The sequence below is a fragment of the Bubalus bubalis genome, chromosome 12, assembly GCF_019923935.1.
Source record: "Bubalus bubalis isolate 160015118507 breed Murrah chromosome 12, NDDB_SH_1, whole genome shotgun sequence".
In the NCBI taxonomy this organism is placed as follows: Eukaryota; Metazoa; Chordata; class Mammalia; order Artiodactyla; family Bovidae; genus Bubalus; species Bubalus bubalis.
Genome location: NC_059168.1, coordinates 14,910,243 through 14,936,004, shown reverse-complemented (window position 1 = coordinate 14,936,004; position 25,762 = coordinate 14,910,243). Strand labels below are relative to the sequence as shown.

Genomic DNA, 25,762 nt, shown 5'->3' with positions numbered 1-25,762 from the left:
CTTAAAAAATTATGACATTATTTAGAAACCTATGGAACAAAGAATTTTCTAAACTCAAAATAAACAAAGAAACCACAGAATAAATTTCATGAAAAGCACAGAAAGGTTTTTCTTAAGAATGAGGAACTACATACCTTGTTTTGGATACCTGATCTTCAGATGGAAGAAAGGGGTTATTAACTGTTGCTGAAGAAGTGGTACCAAAAGCAGTGAGGCCCAGTAATTTGATCTGTGAAAGGCCTAGTGTGCTGGCATCTCGTGGACGATGGAGTCTAAGGCAGACAGCGGAAGCTACTTCAGCTTTCACAAGTTGAATTTTTATGTAGGTAAGACCACTTGTGACAACAGGAGTGGACAATGGAAGCATGTTTACTCCATCTGCACTTACTTCTACAGACACTGAGGAGGGGCAGGCTACAGGAAGAGAAAAATCAAACAGTTACTAAAGAAAAAGTAAACGCGAGTTCATATTTTAATGGCAACTACAGTAAAATGGACTTCCCTGGTGGCTTAGATGGTAAAGCGTCTGCCTACAATGCGGGAGACCCAGGTTCAATCCCTGGGTCGGGAAGATCTCCTGGAGAAGGAAATGGCAACCACTCCAGTACTCTTGCCTGGAAAATCCCATGGACGGAGAAGCCTGGTAGGTTACAGTCCATGGGGTCGCAAAGACTTGGACACGACTGAGGGACTTTACCTTACCTTACAGTAAAATGGCAGCTTTCAGTTATATTCATTATGAATTCATAAGAAAAATATGTATATGCTAAGTCATACTTTGTCACTAACTTTCATTATAATTGATTTTGGGGCTATTATATGAAATTTATAGTATAATAAAAATTGCACATAAAAAATTCTAACACTAACCTAAAAACAGAGTAACTGAAGACATGCAATCTACATATACTTCATTTTCTTGAAGAAAACAAAAACAGGCAATTACTCTGTTATTTCTACTCTCAGAATTATCACCAGCAAAATGGGGTGTTTGATTAGTATGCTGTGGTTTACAGCTGTATATAATTTAGGAAGAATGTGACTTTAAAAGTACCTTTTCATAAACTCATTATTTCACTACTATCACATTGCTATGATTTTAAACACATCTGAGTTTAAAAACTGTTTTCACCTCTGATCCTTTTTTGCCTTTTAAAATGTAAACATTCATAACATTTAAAATAATTTCCTGCTAAAATTTAAGGAGGCCAAATGAAGTAATTGAAAAAGCAAGAGTTTCAGAAAAACATCTACTTCTGCTTTATTGACTATGCCAAAGCCTTTGACTGTGCGGATCACAACAAACTGTGGAAAATTCATAAAGAGTTGGGAATACCAGACCACCTGACCTGCCTCCTGAGAAATCTGTATGCAACTCAAGAAGCAAGAGTTAGAACTGGACATGGAACAACAGACTGGTTCCAAATAGGAAAAGGAGTACGTCAAGGCTGTATATTGTCACCCTGCTTATTTAACTTCTATGCAGAGTACATCATGAGAAATGCCAGGCTGGATGAAGCACAAGCTGGAATTAAGATTACCGGGAGAAATATCAATAACCTCAGATATGCAGATGACACCATCCTTATGGCAGAAAGTGAAGAACTAAAGAGCCTCTTGATGACAGTGAAAGAGGAGAGAGAAAAAGTTGGCTTAAAACTCAATATTCAGAAAACTAAGATCATGGCATCTGGTCCCATCACTTCATGGCACATAGATAGGGAAACAATGGAAACAGTGGCAGACTTTATTTTCTGGACTCCAAAATCACTGCAAATGGTGACTGCAGCCATGAAATTAAAAGATATTTACTCCTTGGAAGAAAAGTTATGACCAACCTAAATAGCATATCAAAAAGCAGAGACATTACTTTGCAACCAAAGGTCCGTCCGTCTAGTCAAAGCTATGGTTCTTACAGTAGTCATGTATGGCTGTGAGAGTTGGACTATAAAGAAAGCTGCGCTGTCTGAAGAATTGATGCTCAATTTTGAACTGTGGTGTTAGAGAAGACTCTTGAGAGTTCCTTGGACTGCCAGGAGATCCAACCAGTCCATCCTAAAGGAAATCAGTCATGAATATTCACTGGAAGGACTGATGCTAAAGCTGACTTCAATACACCCAATGGGAAAAACTGACTCATTGGAAAAAACCTCGATGCTGGGAAAGATTGAAGGCGGGAGGAGAAGGGGATGACAGAGGATGAGATGGTTGGATGGCATCACCGACTCAATGGACATGAGTTTGAGTAAACTCTGGAAGTTGGTGATGGACAGGGAAGCCTGACATGCAGCAGTCCAAGGAGTTGCAAAGAGTCGGACACGACTGAGCGACTGAACTGAACTGAACTGAATCAAGTAATTGGGTGCTACAGTGGTAAAGAATCTGCCTATCAATGCAGGAGATGTGTTCAATCCCTGGGTGGCAAGGTCCCTTAGAGTAGGAAATGGCAACCTGCTCCAACATTCTTGCCTGGGTAATTTGATCAACAGAGGAGCCTGGTAGGCAACAGTCCACGGTGTCACAAAGGGTCTGACACTACTGAGCACACACACACAACCAAGTAATTAACTGGCAGTTGCTATGGGAAAATTCTTTCTCACAAACATGGAAGAACATTTAATGAATTTATCTATCAACTAAAACAACCTTTGAACCTTGATTTTAATGTCAACTATAAAATCAGGAAGTAACTTTTATTATACGCCAATTATACCCCTGGTTTGCACAGAGAACTAGGTAAGTCACATAATTTTTAAATTTAATCTTAACCTTTCAAGGAAGTATTATCCACATTATATAATCTCTTTGACTCTACCAATACAAACTGATGGAGATTAAATAATCCAAACCCTCACATGAATAAAGGGTACATTTTATGTTTAAGCCCATGTTTTGATTCTAAAGGCTATCTTATTTCTACAAGAATACGCCATATCTTTAGTTTGTGCTCTGATTTCAAACCATAAGTATTAAGAACATTTGTGTTAGAAAACAGGTAATCTATTGATTTGTCATAATGTACAAGAGTCCTCCGTTGTAACATCCTTCCTGTCCAAATTACTATGTATAACTTCTAGCTACAATTCAAAGCCACTTTCTCCTTCCCAAAAAAGCAGTTTCCTCCTCATCTTAGATTATCTTCTAAGTCTTACACTGTTGAGGTTATAATGACTTATATTTTGCCATGTAATATATTTATTTTTGACCTGCCAAAACACTGCATTTATCTACTTTTTTCTGTCATTTTATTCACTGTATCTATTTTAATCTGGTATGTGTGGATTCTACAACTCTGTTAGGGTATAATAATAATATAATCTTGCAAATAAGTGTAAAAATTTATTCTTCCAAATATGCCAGCGGTCTACAAAATTTCCCATAGATCTACATTAAATTATTGAGTGACATATGATAGCAATGAGAATCAATCAATGAAGATAAATGACTGTCACAACTTCAACAATTCTGTATAAATCATTATATTTATATTGAAAGAATTTGGGAACCATCACAAATGTAAAATAGTACTTCATATTTCTTCATGAATGCTTTAAAGAGTTCCTTCTTCTTTTAATGTGTAACTTATTTTTTAAAAATTCTTTACAATTAATTATTTCCCTTGCAAAGTTACAACAAAGTGTATTAAATGAAAATGCATCATCAAATGGATGATACTCAAAACATTAAAAATTTAAAGGTCATAATATTTAAAATATCAAACTCTACATATTACAATAAAAAATTCTTTGCAGAAGTAATTACCTTACAATGGGAAGGGAATCTATGTTAATTTCACATTACAGAGCTAGGACTGAGGAGCAGAAAAACTAAGAAAGCTATCTACAGTTGTACAAACTAACTCATTTTATCTTAATGCTATAGTGCCATAAATTTGGGGGAATATGAATGGCAAAATAATATACACCTAGGATATATCTCCTTAAATTTCATCACACATTCTGTTTATTTCAGGGGAATAGTCACACCAATTCATTTGATGGTAAATGATGTGGTGGTAATGTTAAATATTATATTAAACAGTTCAAAATTAAGCTATCTAGCAATTTTATCTAAGTTTATCTAGTTTGCTAAGTATATTTCTCATTTTTTAAATGCTCCTATATGTTATAGTTTATTTTCATGATGGATCTTCACACAAATTATTACTCACTTGCAAGAGACGCCAGGTGAGGTTGGATATGTATCTCTTTAAGGAGCACTGCTGCAGGAAGGTGAATGGTAAGGTCGCACCAAGCCTCCTCTGGCAGAAAGATGTAGGACCAAGCAGCAGAGCGAGCTCTTCTATGGGGGGGCGTGGCCTGTAAAAGCACCTCAGCTGGTTGGGCAGTGGGACTGCTAGATGTGATTGTACCTACAGAAGTATTTCAAATAAAATAAAAACTTGCAAAAGAAACCTAATAAAGCATCAAGAACTATTCAAATCACAATAATTACAGTAGAAAAATTAGCTAAAAACATGAATATTTAATATTATGAATGCACTTAATATACTTAGCATAATTTGTCAAAGTATTCACAAATAATCAGGACATCCAGTCAACTGGCAAGGTGACAAGTTCACTGTTAACTGCTGCCTAATTTCTATATACTAACATGTCAAATGAAAACTAAACAAGCAACAACAAACCGAGCACAGTAATTCTCGAATGATTTAAGTAAAAAGCAATGTTCAATACAGTGTTGAAAATAAAATATACTTGATAATAAAAAATAAACTTGAAAATAATCATCTTTATTCTAAATTGTCAATGTTTATGAGTTACAAATATGAAAAAAAATACAAAAAGAAACTATTTAGACTGGAAAAAGGAATAACTATACAAATTTTAAACTTTCATTTTAAAAAAATCACTCAAAATAAGAAGGAACAAGCTTTGTAAAACAGTTATACTGAAAACTGACATAAGAATCTATACTACCTAGTTTCACAAATTGTGTCTATTTAAACTCAGAAATAAAAACAAATTTTCCTACTAAAGAACAAATAAAAACTTCCTTCTAATCAGTAGACAGTCTGGAAAACTAGTGCCTTTAAAATCAATGGTTTTTAATTAAAATGGTGACATTATAACTCAATCAATTTATTTTGACAACTACTTTTGCTTCATACCAGCCAATTAACTATTATTTAAATTCTCACCCATAAGATGAAATAACTGTTTTCTTACCCAGGGGTGCAAAGTTATGGATTCCTTCTGCATTGTCAGGCTCAGAAGCTAGGATTCTTGTTTTCAAAGTGCTGTCAACAGCTTTATTTGGACCAGAGTCAAGAAATTTCATAATAGTTGATACCATACTTCTTGCAGTGTTTACAATAGCCCTTGTACTAGTAACCATATTGTTGCAAATGAGCTGAACACCACCTAAATTTATAAAGAACACTAAATTAAAATTATCTTAACACAGATTATTTGACACCAAGTCAACTCTCACAGAAGACTATCAAAATAAGAACATACTGTACTACTTAACATTACACTTAAAAGGCAGTTTTGGAAATTTTCCCTTACCCATATCATGGAACGCTTTCAAGGCATCACTAGTATCCAGTACTCTCAGAATGAACCACAGTAATGGTTCAGATAACTGGCAAGTAGCAAGAGAGCCCTAAAAAAATAAACCATACATGTATGCTGTGATTTTTAAAAGGTGATTATTAATTTACTATGAATTAGGACAATTAAGTTTCACTGAATATAACATTCTTTTATACTTAATTATTATAAAATGGTAACCTTAACCTAAACCACTTAATATAAAATGTCTGCCAAAATATTTAAGAAATCTTGCCTGTGTCAGAAGGTAAGTGAACAGTCTCCTCTCTGAACTCAGCACTTTTTGTGTCTGTCTTTACCTAGTATCATTTTCTACCTTAATGTGCACTGACTTCCTTTTCCACTAGACAGTACTTCCTTTAAAAATGTAGCCTTCTCAAATATTTATCTCTGTATCTTCCAATGGGGAAATATATATACAGATTCATACATATTTATGAAAATGATAATTATACAATGACATATAAAAGATTCCTTAAGAAATTATATTTTAAAATCTGCTTTTGGAAAAAAAAAAATAGTAAATAGACTAGAAGGTAAAACAATCACACTGGCTCCTAAAATCTCATTTTGAAAAAGGAAATTTTAAAAGTAATAACATTCTAACCTACTTCTCTTTTAAAATTACTCTAACCTCTTTTAACTGAAAGGAAACTAAATATGCAACTTAAGCTTGAAAAAAAACACTCATATTACATTTTCATATATACTTCTATGTAGAACATGTTGGTATTCAACTATGCTATTTCTAGGGAAAAGGAAAGAACTACTTCCTAAGACAATGGAAAGAAAATCTTAAAATTTAAAAACATTTTACTCTTACATCACTATAGTTTACTTTGACTTCTCTTCAACTTGTATTATTAATCTACAGTTCTCATCTGCTGATTCTGTTCATTTTCCAATATATAACTAGAATACTCTATTTGTCTCTGTCTTACAGATAATTCTCTGCTCCCATTGCTATTTACTACTTAAATCACTACAACTGTTGCTGGATTGAACTTACCTGTCTGCCCATATATCCACAGGCCATGTAGGTTAAAATTGGCTGCAGCATCATATGAACTGTAGACGCTTTTTTACTTAGAGTTGTCAGTATGGTAAACAGTCCATCCCCAACTGATATGGCATCTAACCCACCATGAAAGTTTTCATGTTTAGTGAGATGTAATCCACTTGCCCCTAGTTTAAATAAAAAGTTTACACATTTTTTACAAAGCAAATCCTTAAAAACCAATAATAATTTAAATAAAGAGTCTTACAAGCCATTTTTTCCCCCCAAACCACTGAAGAATGCATACAAAACAGCTGTGTGTGGGTCCATGTGTTGTGTGTGGGTCCGTGTGTTGTGTGTGGGTCCGTGTGTTGTGTGTCTATATACATATATGCATGTCTAGAAATTAAAATACCTAACATAACATTCACTAGAGAATAATTTTTGGTTATCTTTTTATAGAAGATACGTCTGTTGTTGGTAACAGTATAAAAAAGTCATTCTATCATACAACTGAGGAACACACTATACATATCAAGAAGAAAAGCAGAGAAAAATAACTGATACTATTATGCAACTATACTTTAAAACTTTTAATCAAAAAGACAATAGTTTTTTTTCCCTTACATGAAGGAAGAAATACTAATAAGCAAAATTACATCAGGAATGGATTTTGATACAATTTACTGAAGCTTAATTAGTTTAAAATAATTAACATATTAGCTTTCAAAGAAGTAGAAAAGAAACAATATATAAATTTTACATCGATGTGTCATTGAAACTGTTACAACTTGAACAAAAATTTATACTTCACATTATAAGAAACTGTAAGTAAATAAAATCTACTCATTCCCTAATACGAAATCTGAGGTCTAATTCTTCACCTTTAAAATGTTAGAGATATATGATTATAAATTATGGTGCCTAGCTTACAAAACTGCTTCCTTTTCTTAATTTAATTCCATACAGGTTATTTTCTTAGTATTTTCCAATTTAAAAAAATTTCACACTTAAAAATTTTCAACTGATGTATGCCACTCTAAGTTTTAACTAATAACAATCAGTCAGGCTAAGATGTTTACAATAAAGTAACACTGTATTGTACAGTAAAAAGAAAATTAATTCATACATTGCTAAAGGAAAGAGATACAGTACTAGAAACAGGTTTAAGATTAATGTTCTCAATACGTACCAATTATCATCGCCATGGCACTGCTATTACATAGGCCCAGAGCAGACAAAATCTGGCTCATAATCTGCTGGTTGGCTAACACTAAGTCAGCGACATATGCAGGCGGTCCTTGAATACTACTAGTGCTTCCATTACCATCTTTGCCTCCTGAAACTTTTTCTTCATCTGAAACACTGTCTGTCGTATTGGTGGTCACAGGCACTCTTGCACTGTATTCCCTATTGCCTGAAAGGGGCAGCTGAACTAAAATGTTAACCAGTTTTAGCAAATCAAACATGAGTTGATCTCTTGTCATTTCACCACAAACTGCTTTTGCATCACCTGGACGAATGAGGTTGGCAAAGAGTCCCCCAAAGCATGCTCGAGCACCCACTGAGCTATCTGATCCACTTCGAGACATGACTTTGTCTGAGCAAGTGATATAGTGGTGCACTAAAAAAGTGACAGACTCTATCACAGCAGAAATAGTACTAACGGAAACAACTTCAAAATTCTGCTCCAAAGTGAATTCCAACAGCTTTACTTGGGCATCAAGAGGTCCTTGGCCTGTCTGGAAGGCACCCCTGCAGAAAAAGGGAGAGGATTAAAAATTAACCCATTTTAAATTGTTTGAAAGAGGTAACCACCAGAAAACAAGAAAACTAGACAATAACTAAACTCCTGGTATTCACTATTTCACTTTGCAGCAGAGTTTCCCACTCTTCCTGCATTCTTCTTGTTCTTACCTCCATTTTATCATATAATATAAAAAATAAATTTCCTTCCAAATAGAAAACTGGAGAACAAGTAAATCAAAGAGGTGATTTTTAAGCCACAGACTAAAATAATTATATATCACAAGGCACTCCTCATAATGAATGAGCTCTGTATTGTTAGAACCTCAATCTTGATTTTCATAAATTAGGATTCAACTCTTACACATCAAACTGAATGCTCTCAAGTTCTGCTTATGCTTAAGATATAGAAAGCTGGAAAGATCATTGTCCCCCCAACTTAACAATTAAAAAAAAAAAAGTCAAATTAACTCTAAAGTCATAGCTTTTCTTGAACCCATCAGGGAGCTGAGGTCAAAGCTTTTCTTGAACCCATCAGAGAGCTGAGGGTACCAAAAAGACTTAAATCTATGAAAAGATAGGCATCTCCAGGAGGTGGAATATGAGCATTGGGTTTCCTGTGGCAGAACTTGGGAAGTCAAGATGCTGGCAACATACATAAGTGTAAGAAGAATTCAGCTAAAATATTTAAGAAACTGTTACTCCAGGTATGTAAGGGTGGCAACACTAAGCCCTGAGAATTCACATTCATTTATAGGCACCCTCCCTTCAACGTCCCCCACACATACGCTGCCCTGGGCATTCATTCTATCTGGCTGTTCCTGAGTTTTATACTTTATATAAACTGAAAAATGTAAGTAAAATGTTTTTCCTGAATTCTGTGAGTCTTTCTAGCAAATTACTGAACCAGAAGAGGGATTGTGAGAACTCTTGAAGTTGTAATGAAATCATACAACAAAATTTTGTTTCACGTTTTCCAATTACATGTATGCATATCATAACATGACATTTTTGGGTTTTGTGAATCTACTCCTTCCCACACTTATGCTTCATCATTGCACAAACACTATGAACAAGTTGAACTACAACCACATTAGTATTTTAAAAAAGCTATACAGGAGGAAGAAAACACAAATGAGGATAGTACTCTGAGATAAAATTTTCTGCCACTATGAAAACGTATCTCGATATAAATTTTTTGAATTAATTTTTATATTAGGTTTAAGACATTTTGCTACGGATCTATTTAAAAGAACTATTATTATGAATAAATTATTAATGTATGCTATTTAAATCAACTATTAATTTTAATATTTTACTTTATTAATTATTTTATGATATTATAAACCATACCTTTTTCTGACTTCCAATTTTGAAACTAATTGTGAAAGTGTGATGTACTCTCCACATTATTTTAATCATTTTCAAATATACCTTTTAAAACTTCACTGGCACTTCCACAATGAAATTAAATAATAAAGATAGCCAACAGCATTTTTAACTTCTTCCTGATATTAATGGGAACTTTTAAAATAAACATAATAGAGTCTGGTTTGTTCATGTTTTTTGTTTTTTTTTGTAATTTTAAATAAGATGATATATTAATATTTCATTTTTTTCTCAGAAAGCAACATTGGCTTTTATGAAGTATCTCATAGTATGCTGAAATGATTCATAATTATGATATATAGTATATGATATTGAAGTATTCATGGATTTTAAGAATCAACCCATTATGGTCACAGTTTATTCTTTTTAACCTATTGCTTGACTTTGGTAATAAATTTTATTTAGGATTTTGATACGAGATTAATATTTTTTTTTTAAGATATCTTTATCAAGTAGGTTTCAAATAAAATTACTAGTAGCTTTAATTCATTACTTTTATTCTAGAATAATTTAAAGAGCTTCAGGTAAATTTCAGGTAGAAGGTTTATAACTACTAATCTATGAACCCATTAGTCCATTAACAATAGAAGAAGCTTAGGATCTGGGAGAGCCATAATGAAAAGAAAACAATCAGGAAACACATCAATAAATCTTTCCCTCTTAATTCTTGGTATCATCCTGCTTGTCTATCCCCAGATAAACTTCCAACAAATGGTAAGAGAAACTTTATTTGGAGGATTACCTATTGCTTCTATCAATACATCAGGAATATATGTTAATGACATTGAAATTTACCTTTCTGTTGAAAGTATATGAATTAGCTTGAGCAAAAATTCACTGAATATCTGAGGACATGTTGAAGAAAGATGCACTTGCAATCGGGTAAGAAATTCTTGCATAGCTTGCGTAGCTGTTGGACCAACCTGAAGAAAAATGTAATTCTACTGAAAACTGCTTACTGATTCCATTTACTGAATTATTCATTTAAAAGTATCAAGTGTTAAGAGCCATATGGTTGAAACTTCTCATTTGAAAAACAAGATAATATGAAACCAACTAAGCTTTTAGGTCTTGATATATTTTAAATTGAAAATTACAGATTCTATGGTCAATATTTTTCCATTATGTCAGACTTATTTAGTTCAATATAGAAAAAGACTCACCTAAATTACACAAAAAATATCTCTACAATGCTTTCAAAAGCACAAAAAACTGTGATTTTTCACAATCTTAATTATCCCATTTCAACAGACAGGCTAAGTGATCCACAAAAGGTCATGCTTCTGATGACTACAAGAGCAAATACTAAAACGAATGGAGGGAAAAAACTCTCCAAACAAGAACCATAGAGCTAAAAATAAACCTGCAGCAATCTGCAAAAGAAAAATAAAAAGCTTTTCAAACTTCTATCTCTTCAATGAAAAAAAAACTATAGTGAGAGCTACACCAAGTACCCTGAACTATGTGTTAGAATGTTATAATCATAAACCCTACAGGAGTTTTGGAAAAACAAAATGCAATGTAGTTCTCAAAACCCTTTTAGACAAACTTCATTTCTAATTCTGAGTATAAAAATCTTAACATTCATAACGAAACTACCTATTATAAACCAAAATATCTGTGGAAAGCTTGATCTTGAATAACTTTTATTCTGCCTTTAAAGAAAAAAGTGGGGAGCCAGGGCTGTGGGGGGAGAGGAAACACACCATTTTATACAGTGGTATGCTCCCTGACATGTAGGCTCTACCATGAACCAGCTGCATAATTGTTGGCAATGCAGATAATGCATGTTTTCTCATATGTAAAATAAAGAAGCTGGAATCAGTGATTTCAGGAATTCTCACATTCCATTCATGCAATCTTTATGTATAACAATCACTTGATAACATGCCTCTGTCCCCCCCATCAAAACTCTGAGTCAATCAAATTACAAATAGTCTTTTCTTTTTTTATCTTTTTCTTTCACTTATTTTATGATGATCTACAAAATTAAGGTCTATTCTGTAGTATGACAGTACTGACTAAATGTACCCAACAGAATTTAAGCTCCAAGAATGGCAGAGTCTCGTTAACTACATAAATCTCTAGCACCCAGAACAGTACACAGATCTTACACGTAGGTAAACACATAGCTAAGAAATAAAAGATAACCTTGCAAAACATTTATGAATAATCCATAGAAAGATACTATGAACCGTGAACACATTTTATTTGAAAAGAAATTTATAATGAAGGAAAAATAATTTTTAAAGCAGTACAACAAAAGCTTGAAAGTGAAAGTGAAGTCGCTCAGTTGTGTCTGATTCTTTGTGACCCCATGGACTGTAGCCTGCCAGGATCCTCCGTCCATGGGATTTTCCGGGCAAGAGTACTGGAGTGGGTTCCATTTCCTTCTCCAGATCATCTTCCCAACCCAGGGATTAAACCCAGGTCTCCAGTATTGTAGGCAGACGCTTTACCGTCTGAGCCAATTGATATAAAAGAAACATCTATGGTTAGACTAAAAAAACTTGTAAGTTCTGATATGTCTTTTTTTTCTGAATTAACAAAAGCAGTATTTATCTTTTTCCTTTCGGGTTTGAGATGTAATTGACACATGGGACTGTGTAAGTTTGAAATGTACAGAATAATGATTTGACTTACAGACACAATGAAATGATTACCACAGTAAATTTAGAGAACATCCATCTCATATAGATACAAAATAAAAGAAAAACATTTTTTCTATATAAATCTCAAGATTTACTCTCTCAGCCAACTTTCATATGTAATAATATACAGAAATGTAAATTACATTTATCTTGCTGTACATTACATCCCTAGTACTTCCCTGTTTTATAACTGGAAGATTTTGCCTTCTGGTTATCTTCATCCAATTCCCCCAACCCCTACCTCTGATCTCTTCTTCTATGAGTCTGTTTTTGAAGTGAAATTCATCTACAACACTATTTAGATCCTGCTGTACAACAGTGATTTGATATTTCTATACATTTCAAAATCATCACCACAGTAAGTCTAATTACCACCTGTCATCATAAAGATATTGCCTTATTATTGACAATATGCCCCACGCAGTACATTTTATACTGGTGATTCTTTTATTTTGTACCTGGAAATTTGTACCTCTCAATTTCTCTCAACCATTTCTCTCATCTTTCCCACCCCTCAACCCCAATCTCCCATTCAGGCAACCACCTGTTTGTTCCCTATATCTATGACTCTATTCACTTTTATTACCTTTGTTCATTTGTTATGCTTTTTGAGGTTCCACATATAAATAAACTCAAAGCATTTGTTTTTCTGTTTTACTGCACTTAGCATTATACTGTTTAGGTCCATCCATGTCAACTTTTTGTTTTTTGTTGAACAAAATATTTAATATTATAAAACAATTAAGTTAGGTGACTTCTCAAATCTTGACTATAGAGGTCATTAAACAGAATACATTATTTTAAAAGTATTTTTAAACTCCCATAGTTTTGAAATGCTTTCCTAACATTTAAGTATTTGTTTAGAAAGTTTCACAAATAATACAATATAACACCGAAAATGCATCTCTGCATAAAAATCAAGTAATTCCAAGAGAAAATGTACTACCTGCTATATTGTTTCAGTACAGCTATTATTATTATAAATAATTCAGAACATTTTATTACATTTATACATAAAAAGCCATCATTTAATACCTTAGCAATAAAAATTTTACATATTTAGGTACACTTAAAATTTCTTTTACAAATAAGTTTACTATATAATCTAAGCCTATCTCTGGTTTTCAAAAATCATATACCTGTGGACTGTGCTGATTTGTTCCATGTGGACTTGTGCCAGAAAGAAATTTCACTAAAACATGAATCAGGTTTGCATCTGAAACCAGCAGATGGGCAGTACTCTCCTGAGTTCCAATGGCACTACTGGAACCAGCTATAAAGCATTAAAAAAAAAGTTTTCAACAAACAGTCTGAAACAATGGAACTGCAGTATTTAAAACATCTCTTGGTTTCAAAGAAAATTCATATATTCCTGGTAGTTACTAAAAACAATCTAAATCTCTACTGTACTGACTGAGCCTCACTCTCTATTTTCCTCTACCATAGATCTCTTGCCTCCTTTCTGGCAGTGAAAAATGTCTAGTTTAATGTATATATTATTCAGTATACAGACAAGTTGAAAAGAAATAACTAAATGTTTACTGTCCTTTTGGTCAGCCTATTCTTAGTAATCACTGTCCCTTTCTAGAAATAAAGATTTGTTTTTCCGATAAAGTTTAACCCAGCTTTTGAAGATAAACTGAGGCAAAATTTATTCATTTTAGCATGTCAGCTACTGTTAAGATATATACCGACAATACAACAGTTTTTTGAAGTGAACAAAATACTCGAGTCAAATCTATCGTCAGTATCATACAGAAAGTGAAAGTCTTAGTGGTTTAGTGTGTTGGAATCTTTGCGAGCCCATGGACTGTAGCCTGCCAGGCTTCTCTGTCTGTGGGATTTTCCCAGCAAGAATACTGGAGTGGGTAGCCATTCCCTTCTCCAGGGGATCTTCCTGACATAGGGATTAAATTGGGTCTCCTGAATTTCAGGCAGATTTTTTTTACTGTCTGACCACCAGGGAAGTTTTGTTCTTAAAAGGTTCAAAAATTCATTTTACTATCTTAACTTAAACAGGAAATAAAGAAGTGGCGTAAAGCAAGTAGGAAACTATTAGGAGTTTAGAATCTGAGAAGAAACAATTAGATTCCATGAAAACAGATTTTAGATGTGAAAAGCACAAACTGAGATATCTAGTCATATATGTTCACGAATATATTAATGAATAAACCATTTTAAGTGCTAAGTTACTCTAAAAAGAATAAATAACCAGCACAAGACACAGGCTAACATTAAATACTTGATTTTGTACTCTAAAAGTAATCGATTTTTAAGAGTACAAGTTTTTAGGAGGTAAAAATATAACTTAAACTTGTAATTATAGATACACGGGCGTATATAATCAAAGGAAAGGAGCACAAAGGACAAGACACATTAAGAAGCCTAACAGCCACAGTCAAATAAGAAGTTCAATCATTTCCACAACTATTTCACTTCTTGGAAGCATCTTTTTAAAAACCTGATAGCAAGGGAAAAAAAGTGTATGTCAGAGATATAAAGGAATGTCTGAACTTACGATTAAGCTGCATGTTTGTCATGAGAGTTAGACTATGAAGCACAAGGCACCATGTCCGGAGCAACGTATTGGGATACCAGGCTAACACCGTGAGAAAGCTGGTTATTGATGCTATGTGGAAAAACGAAAAGAGAAATTTTCACTCAGACCTGGCAAATGTTTACTAAGAATTGAAACAAAGAGAATTTAAAACCATGACATTATTCTTAAAATCAATTCACTAGTGTCCTCAAAACATAAATAAGAGTTTCCCATTAAATATAACTAAAGCATTAAGAGTCAGCAACATTTTATGTCTAAGTTTAAAGCTCACTCCATGACAAATAACATGTCATCCTTTCCAAACTACAGGCTATATATAACTTGTGTTTTACTGCTGCTGCTGCTGCTAAGTCGCTTCAGTCGTGTCCGACTCTGTGCGACCCCATAGACGGCAGCCCACCAGTCTCCCCCATCCCTGGGATTCTCCAGGCAAGAACACTGGAGTGGGTTGCCATTTCCTTCTCCAATGCATGAAAGTGAAAAGTGAAAGTGAAGTCGCTCAGTCGTGTGCAACTCTTAGCAACCCCATGGACTGCAGCCCACCAGGCTCCTCCGTCCATGAGATTTTCCAGGCAAGAGTACTGGAGTGGGGTGCCATTGCCTTCTCCGTGTGTTTTACTAAATATCCTCATATTCTGCAAAATCAAAAACTGAAAATAATAGGGTATCCTAGAAAAACAGGGGAGGGGCAGACCTTTCAAAATCAATGCAACTTCCCAGAAAAACACAAAATAAAACAATAACTAAGTCACCTACAAGGCCTACATAAGAAGCACGTGTGGCAGGTGGAGAATGAAAAAAGGTATTAAAAATAAGCAAACATAATATAGAGCATTTAATCGTGCCCTTAAAACACCAAGTAAAATGGCTGATTCCAGATTCCAGGCAGGAAACATACATAGTCTGCAACACCTATCATACTAAAACCTAAAAAAGACGTGTATTTCACAAAAAACAAAACCAAAACAATCTAAAAAGAAAGCATCTTATTGACTACAAACAGCATAATTTCAACATCAACAAACAATGATTATGACAGAAATATAAATATTTTTAAATCATGAACTTATATTTACTAAAGAAACTAAGTGGTCTAGATTATAGACTACTTATGAACCAATTAATTTTAAAATTTAATTTTAAAATACAAAAAATTTACAACACTTTTTCTGCCTCCATTATTCAAACTGTATGTCCAAAGGGTGACATGATAGTACATTAAAGTAAGTTTCTCTTTATGGAAGTATTGATATTTCAAGATAAATTAAAAAAGGAATAACAACATTAGACTATTTTCATTTTGAAACTTCCTGTGAATGGCTAGTAATTCTAGGCATTAATCATCATTGCCTACCAACAACACAAAAACAAACAACCTATGAAACTGCCTTTAAATAACAAAACAAAAAATCAGATTAAGCTCCATGTCTAACTACCAAACAACCATTTTTTGACCAAAAAACTCTGTAAAGGAATGGGGAAAAAAAAAGACATAGGAGGAATTTTAAAAACATAATTAAAATGTGCAGACCCTCTACAGATTCCATCTCAAATAAACAAAAAAGTTTTGTTAACAGCTTAGACAAATGGAAATTTGAATACTGACCAAATATCTGATGACAGTAAGAAATAATTAATACTTCTTACCCAGTAAGAAATAATTAATACTTCTTACCCTTGTTTATGGTTAATGTTTTTCACAATAATAAAGTTTAAAAAAGGGATGGGAGCAAAATTAATAATAATCATTAATACAGTGAAACACATGGAAACCTAATAATTAAAGCAGGGCTGGCTCCTAGAGACAGTGCATATATAAGCAGGGCCAGGAGACAGCACAGCTGCCACTAGGGCTGAGACGGGCCATATGACGGCCATGTGTGACGCACATCTCCAGAGAGAAAGCACCAGGAAGAAATAATTTTTACTTTTCTTTAAACAGATTCCTGTAACCAGAGCTGAAAGCGAGTTCTACTCCTATTAAAGGATATTATTCAAGTCCCGCAATTCCCACATTTCTACATTTCTCAAGAAAAGAACAAAAATGAACGAACACAACTTCTACAAAAAAATTGACATCCTTCTCCAATCTACTAATTCTCTAGAGCTACTGCACATTTTAAAAAACACCAGTTGCAAAAGAATAGCTTATGGGACTTCCCCATGGTTAAGAATGCGCCTTGCAATGCAGAGGACAGGAGTTCGATGCCTAATAGGGGAACTAAGATCGCACTTGCCTCAGAGGAACTAAGCCCACGTGCCTCAACTAGAGAGTCCGCGCACTACAACAAAAAATGCACAAGACGCAACAAAGGCACACAATGAAGACCCTGTGTGCCACAACTAAGACCCAACAACTAACCTGACACAGCCAGATGAAGAATTAAAAAAAAAAAGTATAGCTTATGAACAAGACAATACTTGAAGGAAATACAATGTAAAGATTAACCAAACACTGTAGAGTTTATGTCTGTGTTATACACAGACATAATACAGACCGTACAGTTTTCTGTCCGCTTTTCTGCTAATTAATAAGTTAGTATATTTAAAAAGGTGTTTTTTTGTTTTACTAAAACAGTACAACCATGATAAAGATTATTAACCTAATGATTTTCTTTTTAACTTACTTTATGCTATGTTAATGACTTTTACCTTGATTTAATGTAATGACAGGTATTCGATTAGCATTATATAAAAAAATATCTGCTCCATTTTCTTTGCTTCCAGATGAACTAGAATTCAGACTCAATGTGAGCCACAGCTGGAGAAGTGATTCCAACTGAAAAACAATGAAAATTGACAGAAAGAAAATGTACCCATGATATTATGAAATACCATGTAAACAAAAAACTTACGTATGAATCTTTACGATTATGAGTAAATAATCTGTCAATTAAATACTATTTTTGGTTACTCCAATTCAGGTGAAGCGCAAACATCTTAAAAATCTAGATCAAATGAAATTTAACTGAATTAAAATTTATAATTTACCAAATACAAATGTTTTACTAAATTAAAAGAGGTGACTCAAGTCTTTAAATACAGGTGTGTGTATAATATGCAGTTAGAACTAAAGAAGTAAAGTTTAAAATCATAAAAATAATAAATAACCTATCACTGATGAACTGTGGTTAATTAAAATACCTCTAAGCTTTTTCCATCTGAGTGTGACAAAGAAATCATCCCTATCTGATTGAGACTGATCTTTCCAGTTATTTCATCTTTTCCAGGCCAGCAATAATGTCTAAAAATACACCATTTCTCCTGAAGTCATACCTGAACATGATGGACTTGAAGCATGGAAAAAAGTTTGTTGAAACAAACATTTAACATTGGGACAGATGATAACTGTACAATAAGCTGGTTGGACTGGTTTGCTGCTTGTAAGCCCCCTAGAAGTGAATCATCCGTTCCGGTGGGAGACTGTGATACTGAAAATTAAACACAATTGTGATTTTATCACAAAGTAGCAGGAGAAATGTTAACTAGCTATTAATATGTACAGTTAAGTGAAGGTTTTTTTTTTTTAATTAAAATTGCATTTTTTTTTAAATGATTCAGCATTACATTGTTTGAAAACATGGTTTTACAACATTACTTAAAAGTTCAAAAGAAAAATCACCACAAAGAGAAGCTCCCTAATTCACAGCACTTGTCCACCAAAGGGAAAGAACCTTACTCTCTAGCAATTTCTATCTGCAATTTTCTCCTAATTAATAAGAGGGAGGAAAAAAGGAAAAGAAAGAAGACCCTTGCCTATTTCTTGAGAAGATGGCTTTAGAACAATCTAGACTCTAATCCATTGATTCTCAACCTTGAATGACACATTAAAATTGTCAGGAAACTATTGAAAAGTTCTGATGAGAGGATATACACACCGAACTAACTGAGTATAGATTCATGGTGAGCAAAGAAATAAAAGGATGCTAAGAGAACTTTCTCATATATTTAGAAAGTTTTATACTAAATGAGGAACATAAGTTTTGGGCAGAAGAATAATCAAAAGATAGACTATATCAAGAAGCAGAACATTACACCAATTCTTAGGTTTTTCTATTTTTTCTGTACTTCCTAAGGCAAGAAAAAATGAAAAATGCAAACCAAAAGAATTCAACATTACATAGGAAGATCTGAAAACCCAAATTTCTCTATTGAAATGAATTGTGAACTCTCCTTCAAAAGACATGACATGCTTCCTAGGTTCTACCTAGTATCCCTGTACTTTTATTCATCACCATGTCCCACCACATTTTCATTTTTCTTGACCTAAGAAAAGTAAAAACATCACCATCTCCCTAGCACAGCTCTATCTTAAGGTAGACAGGCTGCTCTCTTAACTGTACTCACATGACATAAGGGGATCTACTGAAGTCTAGCACAACATCAACAGTCAGCAAACTGTGTCCTTTGGCCAAATATGGCAGGCCACCAGACTCTGTAACATGGCTTTCTTAATAGCCATAGCTATTCATTTAGGTATACGTTGTCTACAGCTGCTTAAGTCACAGTAGAGCTGCAAAACACAATGCACAGCCCCAGAGAGCCTAAAATGTTTACTATCTGGTCATTCACTATAAAAAGTTTTTCTTCTTTTGCTATAGATAATTAGGTAGTAAGTCGTCTCAATTCTGTTGTTCATTCAGACCCATTTGGCTGTCATCATGATATGTCTTTCATCTTCTTTCATATGTCCTCAAGGAAGATAAAGATGTTACTATCAAAAACCCACTTTATCATAAATTTGGATATAATGCGACAAATTCCTAGGCAGCTAGCTATACAGGCTTCCCCAAAAATGTCATTAACCTCACACTACCACAAATAGCAAAACATGACTCAAGTTTTTGGACTGAACTTAAGACCACTACATGGAGGTGTTCTGTTCCCCTTCCACCCTCTGAATTCATTAATCTTCTGTCTTATCTCTCCACTTGCTACTAAATTAGCAAGGGAGAATTTAAATATCTGTCACTGGTAGTTCCCTGGTGGTGCAGTGGATAAGAATCTGCCTGGCAATGCAGGAGACACGAGTTCAATCTCTGGCCCAGGAAGAATCCATGTGCCACGGAGCGACAAAGCCCGTGTGCCACAACTACTGAGCCTGCGCTCTAAAGCCTGAGAGCCGCATATAATGAGCCTGTGAGCCGCAACTACTGAAGCCTGCATGCCTAGAGCCTACGCTCCACAACAAGAGAAGCCCACGACAGCAAAAAAGAGTGGCCGCTCGTCACCGCAACTACAGAAAGCCCTTGCAAAGCAACAAAGACTCAGTGTAGCCAAAAATAATTTTTTAAAAAATCCACTGTTACTGAGTACATCTGACGATAATCAAGAGATATACTGTTAAGTATGATACTCTAAGAGTGGTGACTTTTACATACATGTAGGAGATGTATTTGTTAATGCCTGTAAAATGGAATCTGCTTCCAGGGTAGACATCATTTTCAACATAAGTTCTGCTTGTTGTTCAAGTCCAACTTCTAGGCGAGCATCTAGGGCTACAAAAAACAATTAAAAAACAAAAGCTATTTAATAATTATTATTCATGTCCTACTTCCTACAGCAAAATGTTGACATCTGAGCCCCAGACAGGGTGAGGAACGCATCTTCCCATCAGAGCAACCTGGCACGGGCACCAGAGGAACAGCAGCTAACAGTGCCTGGGCAAAGGAGGCCAGAGACGGGACAGTGGCGATATAAAGAGAGGCGCCCAGGTAGGGAAGCAATGACAGTGGAAGCAAGTATATCAAGGAGAAGGAGAATCAGGCACCTCACTATCAAGAGAAAAAGAAATATGAACAAAGGAAAAATGAAGGCTATGGAGTTAGATTGCAGTTAGATTAACTGATGTATCAGTGTGAACTTGCGGCATGCTAGATAGACAAACAAATACAGAAATAAATATAAACACAAATGTGTGTACACATTCCCTAGATCTGTCCATCAAGAGACCATGGAAACAGCCCCAAATTAGCAACAAGTATATCTAGTACTCAAACCTTGAATTCTTCCACTAAAAGGTTTTGAAATATTTTTTTTGTTCATGAAGTGGCTAACTCTCAGTCTGGAAAAGGGAAAGTAAATGATGAGCTTGGGGCATCTAACAAGATGCCAAAAAAAGGGAAATCTTCAAAGAAAGATGAGGACATGTCAAAAAAAAACAGAGACCAGTTTAAAGGAGATATCACTGGTAAAATCAGGGCAATTTGAATATCAAAATAAATAATGGTATGTGAATTTACCTAATGCATAGAACTATACACTGAAAAATGGTTAAAATGGAAAACTTTATGTTCCCTATATTTTAAAACAAATAAATAATGGTAATAAATTATAACACACTGAATAAAAAAAGGAAACCATTTGTCTATTCAAAAAATAACAGTTTCCAAGTAGTCTTCTGTCACTCCAACCAATCAAAATTTTTTTTGCAAAAGGGAAAAGAGTAATTTTTCACTGGAAAATTTTGATAGACATCTTTTATCAAGTATTAGACTGAAGAGCACCCGCAGTGATCCAAATTAAAATCATGAGCCACCTAATAGGATGCAGTAAGAAAAATCTGACACTACAGTTTCCTACTACTACTGCCAAAGTCACATAACCAGAATCCAATCATGAGGAAATAGCATACAAACCCCAACTGAGGGAAATTCTACCAAATAACTGGCCTATGATCTTCAAAAGCATCAAGATCATGAAAGTCACCTCTGAAAAAGTGTGGCAAACTGAATAACACTTTGAACTGCACAAGTCAACTTACACGGATTTTTTCAAAAAACATATACTACACAATCCACAGTTGGCTGAATGCATGGATGTAAAAGGCTTCCCAGGTGGCACTAGTGGTAAAGAACCTGCCTGCCAATGCAGGAGACATAAGACATGCAGGTTTGATCCCTGGATTGGGAAGATTCCCTAAAGGAGGGCACAGCGACCCACTCCAGTATTCTTGCCTGGAGAATCCCCATGGGCAAAGGAGACTGGCTGGCTGCAGCCATTAAGGTCGCACAGAGTCAGACACAACTTAAATGACTTACCACACACATGCAAAACTTTGGAGAGAAAGAACCAACTGTAAAGTTATACACAGATTTTCAACTGTGTGGGAGTGGGCCCCTCCTGCTCCCCTATTACTCAAGGGTCAACTGTAAAATGCAATGTACAATTTAGTACTGGATCATTTTCCATAAAGGACATTATTTACACACAACTGTTAAAACTTCAATGGAGTCTTCAAGTTAGTACTAATGTTAATTTCCTGATTTTGATGGAATGTGCTTCCTGATGTAGAAGAAATGTCCTGCTTTGTAAAACAAAATAAAATAGACTATCAGATTAACAACTTACTCCCAAATGGGTCAGGATAAAGCTGTTCTCTGTATTATACTTGTAACTTTTCAGTAAATGTTTGGATGATTCAAAGTTTAAGAAAATATTTCATTGAAAAAAGAAAGTTATGTACTCTGTGACTAGAAGAGTACAAAAATAATACTCAACGTGATTCCGTTCTGCTTACAAATAAATGTAAATTTACTATTATAAGAACAATAAAAATAAAGTACAATAACAATAAAAATAATTAAAGCCACTGGCAAACTCACACAACTCACAAGTATATTTTGCTAAGTGTTATTTTGAGAAACAAAAGATGGACCATAAATAGAAATGCTTCCAAACTGACCAACACACAGCTCTGAGTGTCAGTCACTCTCAAGGCAGCCCTGCAATAATAAACTCTCTCAGCATACATTCAGGATCAAATTCTCAGGAGACCAAGAATACACAAACTGAGAACTTGTTTTAAGAATAGCTTGTCTTAATAACAGTGCCTCACTTACCCTGAGACACTGAAACACTAACTGTCTGTGATCCATTCTTCTCTGCATTTGCTGGTGGCTTTGCTACAGGAATTCCAAGACCTCCAATGTACGGGTTGTAATTGTAGGTGCCATAATCAGCACCCCAATAGTCATACCATGTACTGCTTATTGGCTTAAAAAAATAGAAAAAACTGTGGTTTATTTTTGACTTTTTACTAAGAATAACATATTATTTACACCACCTTAACTCAAACAGGGCTACAAAGTAAACATTCCCCTTACCCTTTACATTTTTAAAACATAAATTTAATGATCTATAGGAATGGTTCAGAATATTCCATTGTATCCCCAAGTCTAAAAAGACCGTATTTATTAGAATCTAGCATCTTAATCTCTTACAAACAAAATAAACTAAAATAAAGTATTAGAACTGTATCTCCTTTAGAAAAAGTAGCAGCTAGTAAAGACGTAGATTCTGCAATGAACTCAACCTGGATGACCTTAAATGCTGCTTGAAATGTCTATACTCCCTAACCATACCTCCTATGTTTATTAATGGTTCTTATTAACATTTAAGGTAATATTAGCAGCTATATTAAAAAAATGATGTAAGTTCTCCTTATAACATTCCAATAGTATCATAAAACAATCTACTATAGTGTCTAGAGTATTTTAATTTTGAGCAAACTAAATAATGGGTTACATTAAGTGTATACTTTCCTCTTTTAAGTAATCAATAAGCCAGAAGTATAAGATGAAAGATTTTAATTGCAAAGAATATTCTAGTGGATCATACCTTAAAGACTTTGGCTGCAAGAGGATCCTTTTCCAAATCAATATCTAAAGGATCAATGTCAACTTCCATTAGATCCTGAAGTAGCTCAAGGTCAATTTCTTTATCTTTTTCCAAAGAGGAAAGAGGAGGTGCACCTTCAAATAATTTAAAGTGATTTTTTTGGTGGAGTATATAAAATTTACCCAATATACTACAGCTTTTAAATACAAAGCAATTACATTTACTTAAATATAAAATGTTTCTGATATAGAAGTCTCTAAATTTTTATACTTGACAATTAAGCATAAGTAAGTATGCAAACACATCACCCTATAACACACACAATTAAAAACACCAGTGCAATAGTATGTAACTTCCTAGGGGAAAAGACCACAGGATTAGTCCTTGTTGAATCAAATTACATAAACTTTGCTATTAAAAATAATCATTAACCATTTCTAGAATGAACAATTATTGCTCATTTTATTGCCTCCAATATATAATTCATAAATTACACCTAATAGTTAGGGAAAGAAAACCCATTATTAAAGTGAAATGTAAAGTTTTAAGAACACTGCTATTCACCTTATTTTTCTATCATGAATTAGAAACTATTTTGCTCTCAGATGACTCCAAATGCTTGACCAGCCTTTTACGCCTTCCAACCTTTATCTTCCTTTCTTTCTCACTCTTTTTTATTCAACATATATTTATACAATGTCAAGAAAACATCAGCCTGCATTAGGGTTTGAGTATATGAAGATCAATAAAACACATCTCTACCTTCCAATAAATTAACAAGGGTTCAGAGGTGAGCGTACACAACAGAAATTAAACCAAATACAGCATGGTAGCTGCTACTGGAGACAATCAAGAAGTAGGTAGCACCAACAGCAGTCTCCAACATAGCTGGTGGTGATGGGAAAAGCTTCTTGGAGGAGGGTAGCTGTATGTGAATCTCAGACAAGATGTTCACTATGCAAACTAGAGTAGAAAATCTCCTCCAGGTAAAGGGACTATCAGACAGAAAGGAAAAAATCATGAGAGAATCTAAGATTAAGTAATGAAACAAATGAAATGACTGCAGCATCGCAATATATAAGGTAATAAATTAAACAGTCTTGAAAAGTAGGGAGTACACCACAAAGGTTTGCACATACTAAGATGCACATTATAGTTTTGACAAGGCAGAAAACAAAGAAAGAAAAAGACAAGAGCCATTAACCTTGCTGTCTTTACCACTGTGTATTTTTAACTGCTTTCTAGCTTGTAATTCCTTCCACACAGCCAAGTAAGACTGTATCAAAAAAACATGGACACTGTGAAAGGATACCATTTTATTAGAAAAAGCATGCAAAGGGCTTCCCCTGTGGCTCAGTGGTAAAGAACGCGCCTCTCCAATGCAGGAGACAGGAGATGATTCTGGGTCAGGGAAGACCACACCTGCCGTGGAGCAACTAACCCTGTTTGCCACCACAACTGAGCCTGTGATCTAGAGCCCAGAAACTGAAGCTACTGAGCCCATGTGCTGCAACTACTGAAGCCTGTGCACCTAGAGCCAGTGCTCTGCAACAAGAGAGACACCACATGGAGAAGCCCACACACACAGTGAGGAGAAGCCCGCACACCACAGTGAGGAGTAGCCCACACCACAGTGAGGGGCAGCACCCGCTCACCAAAACTAGGGAAAGGCCCATGCAGCGATGAAGAACCAGCACAGGCATAAATAAATAAGTAACAATTGTTTTTTAAAAAAAGCATGCAGAAAATCAAAGTAAAACCTGTTAATCAGAAAAATACTGATATGGTTACTAAGGCCAAAGACTTACTATAAAAATTTTACACTTCATTAATATTCTTAATTTTGAAATTTAAGTTCACATTTTTAAAAAAAGAGCTAAGGATATGTTTAGTTACAAATGCAAAGGATGTACCTGTCATATCATGTGTCAAAGGTTCATCGATAGTTTCCAGCAGCTGAACTGAAGACTGCTGCAGGGAGTCATCTGAGTCACCGGCTGTTGCACCTACATCATCACTCACTGGTCCCTCCTCCATGGCTTCTGCAGCTACTGGAGCCAGCAATTCTCCTGCAGGTGAGAATATCATCACCTTAACTGTTTTAGTAATTAGTAAACGGACACCCAAAACATATTTTTTTCATCTAGTATAGAGAATAGCATGTACACTATACCAACCATAAAAGATTCTGAGGCAAATGAGTCCTTATCTATACAAGGAAATG

At 34.5% G+C, this 25,762-nt stretch overlaps 1 protein-coding gene across 8 annotated transcripts in view; it reads right to left on the bottom strand.

Annotated features, from left to right (window-relative positions):
• BIRC6 (baculoviral IAP repeat containing 6) overlaps nt 1–25,762 on the bottom strand; it is a 212,862-nt gene that overhangs the window by 84,278 nt on the left and 102,822 nt on the right. For all 8 annotated transcript variants that reach the window (XM_025260851.3, XM_025260853.3, XM_025260852.3 and 5 more), the window contains 15 exons: nt 25,452–25,607; nt 23,539–23,672; nt 22,761–22,914; nt 20,301–20,417; nt 18,196–18,350; nt 17,572–17,698; nt 14,878–14,988; nt 13,499–13,632; nt 10,504–10,631; nt 7,766–8,328; nt 6,586–6,761; nt 5,532–5,628; nt 5,190–5,384; nt 4,172–4,372; nt 135–414 (listed from right to left, as the gene is read on the bottom strand). In XM_025260851.3, coding sequence (XP_025116636.3) covers nt 135–414; nt 4,172–4,372; nt 5,190–5,384; nt 5,532–5,628; nt 6,586–6,761; nt 7,766–8,328; nt 10,504–10,631; nt 13,499–13,632; nt 14,878–14,988; nt 17,572–17,698; nt 18,196–18,350; nt 20,301–20,417; nt 22,761–22,914; nt 23,539–23,672; nt 25,452–25,607 — 2,728 coding nt within the window. The remainder of the gene's footprint in view (nt 1–134; nt 415–4,171; nt 4,373–5,189; nt 5,385–5,531; nt 5,629–6,585; nt 6,762–7,765; nt 8,329–10,503; nt 10,632–13,498; nt 13,633–14,877; nt 14,989–17,571; nt 17,699–18,195; nt 18,351–20,300; nt 20,418–22,760; nt 22,915–23,538; nt 23,673–25,451; nt 25,608–25,762) is intronic.